At 28.5% G+C, this 9,634-nt stretch overlaps 1 protein-coding gene across 2 annotated transcripts; it reads left to right on the forward strand.

Annotated features, from left to right (window-relative positions):
- Positions 1-3,704: 3,704 nt before the first annotated feature.
- On the forward strand, positions 3,705-9,332 carry LOC114162596. 2 transcript variants are annotated; one of them, XM_028046535.1, is made up of 8 exons: positions 3,705-3,722; positions 3,833-4,297; positions 4,396-4,482; positions 4,627-4,842; positions 5,426-5,590; positions 5,779-5,832; positions 6,592-6,738; positions 8,810-9,332. In XM_028046535.1, the coding sequence occupies exons 2-8, from the start codon at positions 3,935-3,937 to the stop codon at positions 9,185-9,187; spliced, it is 1,410 nt and encodes a 469-aa protein (XP_027902336.1). In that variant the 5' UTR covers positions 3,705-3,722; positions 3,833-3,934; the 3' UTR covers positions 9,188-9,332. The 2 variants fall into 2 exon arrangements, with proteins under 2 accessions (XP_027902336.1, XP_027902334.1); XM_028046533.1 differs by lacking the exon at positions 3,705-3,722 and having other exon boundaries at positions 3,741-4,297.
- Positions 9,333-9,634: the final 302 nt, after the last annotated feature.

The following is a 9,634-nucleotide window of genomic DNA, read 5'->3' on the forward strand; positions in this document are numbered from 1 at the left end:
TATTATGCTCCCTAATCATAATTATGATATTTCTAGGTTGAATTGTAAACTTTGTTAGTTCGAAGGAGGGTTTAATACCCTTTTGTGTTGGCAGAGTTGTCTTTTCAAGCAAGGGAAGCTAATAGTTTTTAGAGTGAGTGAATTGTATGTTTGATGTCGGTGGTGTAATAGATTGATGCTTTGAATAGCTCTGTTGAACTGATTTGTGGATGATTGTGCTGGTAATATGCTAAACTGTGTTTTACAAAATTAAAATCCATGTGCATTGTTTGAATTTGGGGATAATTGGGAATTTGGAACTAGGGTCATGAATCTAATTGGTACCACTTGCTGCAAATTTAAAACCTTTTATACCAGTGTATGAAGTAGGAGTACCAAATAAAGTCATGAAACATGTCCAGATTGCTCAAAAACCCAAAAGTGAATGTGTTGTTTTCTGGTGTGACGTTGAGCGTCATTTTCACCGCTTAGCATCGAAAATTACAAGAAGATCAGCATTGAGTGCTGGGGACTTTTGCAAGTCTAGAAGTATTTTAATTCTTTGGCGCTAAGCGCCAATTTTACCGCTGAGCGCCCAAACTTAAGAGAAGAATGGCGCTTAGCGCTAGGTTGGGGCATTGGGCGTTGATACTTTATTTCTTATATGAGTGATATGAGGCATGTTTATGAAATTCATTAAGAGGTGAATTGAATATATTGTAATTATGATGAATATGCATGTTGAAAATAAGGAATTTCATGGGAAATCCTTAGTGTTAATTAATAAAAGGTATGTCTTGATATGGGAGAATGATTGGTAAGAGGTATCCTGAACTCTTGTAATCATTCACACTCATATAGAGAAGAATGAATTATGTGGTGAGAGTGGCAAGAGGTCATAACCTATGGACTTGTTCTTCAATCATAGGGTTGAAAGGATTAACCTTGTATAGTTGGGTGATGACCTCTTGTGTCTGATATTTTTCAGTCTAGAAACCATCACAAGTGTACGCCTCTTGTGTATCCTATATCAAAGATATGGATTCGGATAATTGAGTCGTTGTTTTAGAGTCTTAGAATGAGTTAGAATGTTAATGATTCAAAATTGTTTGTGTGATCTTTTAATTCTATATGATTAATTCTTATATATATATATTAGCTTATGTTTTCCTCTGTGTCTTGTCTTCTTGTGTTTTCTTTCCTTTGCAATGATCACTTAAATGGTGTGAGCAGTTAAAGATTTTGTGGCTAGACCAATACAGGAGAGAGATGATGAACTTGTTTAGATGACCCCTTCTGATACTTGTGGTGTGTGTGTATATATATATATATATATATATATATATATATATATATATATATATATATATATATATATAAAGATATATATCATATATCTTTTTGAAAAATTTCTAGTCTTTCCACCTAGATATGTGTAAATATGATATTTCAGTATATCTTTAATGGGTTGACTGTAATATTGTATTTTTCTTAGGTATTTTCAATACTTTACGATTATTCGTATGCGATATTTTATTTAATAATTTTATACTATTAAATGAGATGTTATAATTTAAAAACTAAACTATATCAAAGTTTTTAACATAAACAAATTTTAATTTCATGTGAAACTTTAAAAACTAAATATGTATAAACATAGAGTAGAGTGATTGTTATTAAGAAATGAATATTAGTAATAATGGAATATATAACACACTTTGATGTTAAAAAACATGGATCATATCAATAAAAATATATTCAATAACAAGTGAAACAATTAGGATAAATTTTTATATAAAAGTGCAAACTAACTCAACATCGTAAAACTAATTTATTAATATAAGATTTATATCCCTCTATATTATAATTTGATGTGAGATATTGAACTAAAATTTTCAGAAATATAATTAAACATTGTTTTAAGGAGTTATATTTCAATATCATGACAAGTTTTTCACTGATCCAATAACCATATAAAAAAGAAATAACAAATATAAAAAACGAAAGATAAAGTACTATATGAAACTTATAATGAAAAAAAAAACTTTGAATTCCTTTATTACATGTGAGGAAAAATCATAAAAAAGTTGTACCCAAATATGCTTTAAAAAGTTCTAATGTTGTCTTAAATAGTTGATTCTGTCAAACTTAAATATTCTGTACTTACAGGCACAGAAACTATTTAAATGTTATTTCATTCTCAACTAATATGTTACTAAATCATACCTATTTTGAAATAAAATACTTTTTTTTATCTGTATCTCAACTTAAAATGAACCTAAATTTCTAATTAAAAAATAAATAAAAATACCGAACTACTCCTTATAAATTTATGTATAAAAGTTTTAAATTATATATATATATATATATATATATATATATATATATATATTACTTACATTTCAAGAATTCATAAATCAAAATATTTCTTATACACATTCAGAGGGCGAGTAGAAAAAAATTGTGGGATCATGTGCAAAGAATTAAAACATGATATTGTGGAAGTGAAAAATTAGATTCATTTAAAAATTTTCATCTAAACTATTTAATTCCACTTGAAATCATCAATACAAATATGTTTCACAAGTTCAATTAAGATAGAATAATAATTCTAGCTATAAATTAAACAAGGATCCTACCAAGACATATAAATTATTTTACTTTAAAATATTATAAATTACTTCTTTTTATCAAACATGCTTATTTTACTCAAGCAAGATATTTTGCTAGTAAAATGAGCTTTTAATTAATTTAAAAGCTCTACCCACTCACTAAATATTTTATTTAGTTTTCAAAAATAATGAAATGAGTGTCTTAATAATTCTTTTGAATGATTTCATCAACTAATTATTTTTAAAAATGATTCAATTGATCTTTTATTAAATATTATTTTTCTATCAAATCAATCATTTAAAAATATAAAATTTTTTCGGTATTTTAATAATTCTACGTATTAAAAACTAATTTATTACAATCTTCTCCTTCAATATCTTAACATATCTTTCAATAATAAAATCGTAATAAAGTCAAATTTCAAAATCAATAATAACTTATATATAATTCATTCTAATAATACTGTCTCATTTACAAAATGAAAATAATATCTCACTTATTATTGAGACTGTTTTGTTTTAATTCTCCACAAAGATTAACATGATGTATAAATTTTTCAAGACTAATGCAATGAGTACTACTACTTTTTTTAAAAGAAATAATGTAGCTAAGAGAATATCAATAAAAGGAGTTTATTTTCTTTAAAATACACACAAATAAAAAAAAATTAAACCATTGACATTATTTTAAGGAGAAAAACTAATTTTTGAATTACGTTATACTCTGTTATTACAAAAGGGTTTCATTTTAAAACTATATGGTTTTATCTTGATATTTTTTTAATCCACCCATAAATGAAACGAATGCAATGCAACACTCGAGGATAATAATTTTGTTAAATGAATCACAACTCTAGATTTCAGAAAATAAAGAACCATTATTTTTTTAACATAATTTATTTTCATTACAATGATATTGTACACCAAATATGTTGCAGAACACCAAGAACAAAACTACAAAAAAATCAGTTCTTAGGTGGACTTTGAAGTCAAGAAGGTAAAAAAAAAATACATGTGTTCAACTTCAACACAAAGTAAATCTAAATTGTAAAATTGTACTTTATTTATTTCTAATTCTACATGTATGGTGTGGAGAAGAAGATCAAAGATGAAAGTACAACCCCACCATAGGTATCTATATTATAAACAGGTTTCTGAATGTTTATGGTGTGGCCATGGAGGCATAAATTTGGTTCAGAAAACTACACTTTCTTTCTTTTTCTCTCTCTCTCTCTCTGCAGGACCAGCTGTGGAAGTAGTTATAAACAACTTGAAAAGGAGAAGGCAGTGAACAAACTTTGAGTTCTTCTCAGAAGTTTCTTCAATCACAATTGTGCGTAGTTATGGGAATGAAAAGATATTCAGAACATAGCAATGATCCATTTTTTGTTGCAGCTCACAACAACAGAAGAAGACAACAACAGCAATGCACACAACCAGACAATAATGGTGTCCCAGAAGAGACATGTGCACAACAAAACCATTCTCCAAAATTGGCTTCTTTCACTTCCCAAAATGTTCCACTTCTCACAACTATACCTTCTTTTGTTGCCTTGCTGCTCCTCGTTTCTTCAATTGCCCCAGCAATGTGCCACTCTCTGCAGGGTAACCACACTTTTTTTAGGCCACACCATGAGCTCCTCAACTTGAGAAGAGTCAGGGCTCACTTGAACAAGATTAACAAGCCCCCTGTCAAGACAATTCAGGCATGTTCCTTTTTTGATCCAGACACTGTTGTTTTCCTTTTTGATTCTCTGGTTTAACATGATGTTTTTGGGGTTTTGATTTTGTTATTTTGTTGCAGAGTCCAGATGGTGATTTGATTGATTGTGTGTTATCTCACCTGCAACCAGCTTTTGACCATCCTATGCTTAGAAATCACACAGCATTGGTAATTTCTCAATTGGATTGTTTTGTACATAACAACAATTAACTCTGATTAATTCAACTGCATGTTCTTGAATTCAATACCACTTTGAACAAAGCATGGTTTAAATGATTGAAAGTTTGAAGTTTTAGACATTGAATTTTGCAGGATCCACCAGAGAGGCCAAGGGGAAAAAACCAGACCAAAGTAGATAGGGAAAATGAGAGCTTTCAGGTGTGGAGTGATTCTGGTGAAACATGCCCAGAAGGAACTGTACCAATCAGAAGAACAACAGAGGAGGATATTCTGAGAGCAAGTTCTATCCGAAGATTTGGAAGAAAACCAAGAACTGTACGGAGAGACTCATCTGGCAGTGGTCATGAGGTTTGTGATTTGACCAAAAAAACACTGACATTTCCACTAACCAACAACGTTTGACACAGTAGTTTTTCCACTGTTCCTGTTTATCTCTCGTAAAAACCAAACCTTTATCCAAATAGTTTCTGTAATAAAAGTTTATGCAAATCATGTATATGAAATGAATCTCTAATCCTAATTAGACAAAATGCAGTCTTTTACTTTCAAAAGGGAATCTTTTTTTTCTTCTTTTTCATATCCTGTTTCAGAGTGCATTCATTGATGAATAGGGTTCTTTCATTTCCCGCTATTTTCCACCTCATAAAGAAAAAGAGAGACACTGCTTTTCCGTATTTGTCTACAGTTTGAACATGAGTTCCAAAAACAGCAGAGAACAGACAGTGAATGGACACCACTAGTAAAAGTTTGCCTCTTGCTTGCACCAAAAAGTAAAATCAAAATCATGACTTTGAAGAAGAGCCTCTCCTTGTTTCTTTCTTGGTTATTGGATACCAAGAATTTACCTTTCTCAACCGAAATTAACTAAAAAAAATGCCCTTTTGTTTGAAGCACTTGTTCATCGACATGAACCTTGATTTTTGAATTGCAGCATGCTGTTGTTTTTGTAAATGGTGAACAATACTATGGAGCAAGGGCAAGCATAAACGTGTGGGCACCAAGTGTGAGTGATGAATTTGAATTCAGCTTATCACAAATGTGGGTTATTGCTGGGTCCTTTGGTAAAGATCTGAACACCATAGAAGCTGGTTGGCAGGTATGTCCCCACTCTCTTAAATTATCGCTATCATCACCAAATATCTTACTTCTTCTCATGCACTATTTTTCAATCTTCTTTCTTTTCTTGAATAATAATTATAGCAAATGCATGCTTTTTTACTGTAATTACTTTAGGCTAGTAAGTAACAGGAATCCATGGTTTTCCTTTTCTTGATCTTGCTTCAGGTGAGTCCCCAACTGTATGGAGACAACTATCCAAGGTTCTTCACTTATTGGACAGTGAGTATCACACATTTAGATACCTAGATTTTATGAATTTTAACTCTAAGCTGAAATTTTGGTGATGTTATTTTGTTTAGTGTTCAAATTATATATGTTTTAAATGATTGAATACGAGTTTAGATATGATTTCAGGAGCTGAAATTAAAATTTGTCCATTTTTCCTAAATTTTGAATACATTTTAATTTTCAAATTTTAAAAATAAATGAAAATAATATTTTTATTTTAAATTTATCTATGTTAATTTTTCTGAACTTATTAAATAATATTTTATATTAATATTTGAGTTGAAATATATCAGGATGAATAAATAATTTAAATATTATCGTAAAATGTATTTGACAAATAAAAAATATTTAATGAAAAATGATAGTTTGACAAAGTTTTATTTAATAAATTTTGACAAACAATCAATTTTGATAAAATATATTCCAAAATTTAATTATTTTATTTTTCTAACTTTCATAAAAAATTAAAAAATTAATCTATTTAGTAATTTTGTCAACAAAATAATTGTCAAAAAATTATTAATATAACTAGGTAAAGAAATATTCATTCACTTTTTAAATTTAAAACTAAACTATATTAAAATTTAAGAAAAATGTACAAATTTTAATTTCGAATGGTAAAATCATATTTAACTCTATATTAAATTAAAGATTCATCAAAATAACATTAACAAAAATTCAAGATAGAATATGAAATTTGTTTTTGTTGTTTTTACCTTGTAGCTCACTGATATACATGTTGTGTAACAGACAGATGCATATCAAACAACTGGGTGTTACAATTTACTCTGTTCAGGCTTCATTCAAACCAACAATAGGGTAGCAATAGGAGCAGCAATCTCTCCAAGATCTGCTTACAACAGAAGACAGTTTGATATTAGCTTAATGATTTGGAAGGTCAGTGTTTCTTTTCTTTTGTCTTTCAACTAATCAATGTTTACTTTCTTATCTATATTCATCACTTTAATACTTTAATTAATGCATTTTAGTCAAACTCAAACACTAACTTAATGAATCTTTTTAGTATTATTTACAAGAAATTATAACACTTTAAGATGAAATTGATGGGTTACTCTATTCTTCTATTCAATTCAACAACAACTAAGGACAAAAAAGCAATAATCTCTTTTCTTTGCTTAACTCACAAGGTTTACTTGATTTATTATTTGAAATTTGCTTCTTCTTTTTTTCTTACCAACATATCTTAGGTAGCTTATTTAAATAACTCCAATTAGGAATCATAATACGGTCAAGCAATAACACATTGTTCTATTTTATTTCCAAACAGTAATTTATATTTTATTTTATTATATTTACACAAATAATATATTTTTATTGTGTTAGTCCAGAATTTGATTATTAAGAAATTAAATTTTAAACATATTTTTGGTATATCTGATAAAAAAAATCAAAAACATATGAATAAAAAAAAGTTCAGAATTTCGTTTTCTAAAAACTCAATTCTGAACTAGTACACTAAAAAATTGTTATTTACCTGAATAAAATATATAATGTACCATCTTAAAAAAAAGGGAGGGGACAGTGGCATTTGTGTGAAAATTTTTGTTTAATTGATTTAGTTTTTTGTATTTTTTTTTTCCCTTTTGAGTTTGTGTAAATGTGATTGTTATTGTTATTTAAAATGGAAGATTCCATTAGTTACTTAGATGGGGGTGGACTTTATCTATGTCTTTTCCTTTCCTTTTATAAAGTTATGTATCTCATGCCTAATTTGCTTTTATTGTGGTCTTACCCAACAAACAAAAGCTACACACTTTACCATGATGCTTCTTTTTCTGGTTTCTACTTTTATCCAATAATGTCAATAATTATAAACTACAATACTTTAACCTATGACATATAGAGTTTTCGTCAATGTGTTGCTCCTAAGGGAGCACTAATGGTTACTTAAAGCTATAGATATTGTATAACAAAAAGAATAAATTAGGGTTGCCATATTTTTTTAAAATGAAAAATATTGTTATTTTATTGAAATATATTATGTATCATGATTTATATATTAAACCAATTTATTTAAAGATTAAAATCAGTTTTTGTGAGTGGGACTTAACTTGTAAAGTTTTGGATTTAAATTACTTTTTAATATATTTTTATTTCTTTAATCAAACCGAAGTCTCCATTCGAATTGGCAGGATCGTGCATTTGTACACCCCTAATTTAAAATTACTATTGCTTATTCTAAGTTGAAAGCTAAAGATGAAAAAACATTTCAATTAAACATATAACAACTGCTTAAAGTAAAATGAAATTTGGAGAAAATACTTTTTAATTTTGAAAAATATATGCTTTTAGAGATCTATGTTGTTTTAGTTTTGTTGTGGTTTAGCTACCCGACAAAGATATTTTTATCACTTCCCATGTAAAAAGCAAGGAAGGATCCAAATTAAAGTAACACTGCCCCGATGGGAAATTGCTTCCTTAAGATTCTTCCACTTTTTCTTTTCTATTTTGATTCTCTTCTCTCTAAATGTACCCTCCAAAGTTATTTGAAAGCTTTTCAATTCATTTATTGAAAGTTAGACACAAATTAGGCACTCTTTCCATTAATAAAAAAAAACTTTGTTATTTATTTTAACTAATCTTTTTTTTAAAAATGAATTTTAAGTTTAATTAAATCTTATAAAATTAATTTGCAAACTAAAATTCGTATTTATAGAAAGAAAAAAATAATTAGAATATTTGTCCTCTTATTGATTAGAAATGAGTATAAATAATCAAGTCGTTGGATTATATTGAACTCTCTAATTTATGTACAACATAATTAGTAAAAATTAATTATCTAATTACAGAAAATCAATTAATTTTATTATAAGAGAATGGTTTAATAACATGCAATCAATTAAATTAATTACATGATAATAATTTGTATTCTATTATATTCTGTAAATTTGTTTTATCTTTAGTCGATATTTTCAACTTTGATAGCTGAAAGGGTTTGTGTGTATAGGATCCAAAGCATGGACATTGGTGGTTGGAGTTTGGATCAGGAGTACTAGTGGGGTATTGGCCAGCAAACATGTTCAGTCACTTGAGGAGTCATGCAAGTATGGTGCAGTTCGGAGGAGAAATAGTGAACAGTCGTTCAAGGGGTTACCACACTGCCACACAAATGGGGAGTGGCCATTTTGCCGAAGAAGGGTTCAGAAAATCAGCATATTTTAGAAACTTGCAAGTCGTTGATTGGGACAATAGCTTGCTTCCTCTTAGAAACATTCATCATTTGGCTGATCATTCCAATTGCTACAACATTAGGCAAGGAACCAGCAATGTTTGGGGAACTTACTTTTACTATGGAGGTCCTGGAAGAAATGTCAGATGCCCATGAACAAAAAAGATAAAATAGCATCCAATATAGATTAGACTTTTCTCTCTCATGTCTATGTCTATCTTGTTCCATTTTTCTTATATTGGATTATTGATTTGTTCCTTATATATATAAAAATATCGGTGTTTACTGTTTTGGGTCTATACATCAAAATTGTATAAATTTTTTTTATGGGTTTCTTCAAAGAAATTTATAAGGAAAATTATGTGTGATCAAAGTCAAACTCACTTTAAGAGTTTAGTATTAAAATCGGGGAGTATTGTTGACGATTAAGATAGTTATATCTTTTTCCTATTTTATATTCAAATGCAAGATAAAGGTGGTGTAGTGCGTGTATGTAGGAAGAAGATAAACTTACGTACTTTAGCAACTTTACATTTAGATTAGACATTCAAAATGTGGTTAGTTTCAAAATATCATTTTGGTTACATCCTTCAATGCCTTGCA

The sequence above is a fragment of the Vigna unguiculata genome, chromosome 9 (genome assembly GCF_004118075.2).
Source record: "Vigna unguiculata cultivar IT97K-499-35 chromosome 9, ASM411807v1, whole genome shotgun sequence".
In the NCBI taxonomy this organism is placed as follows: Eukaryota; Viridiplantae; Streptophyta; class Magnoliopsida; order Fabales; family Fabaceae; genus Vigna; species Vigna unguiculata.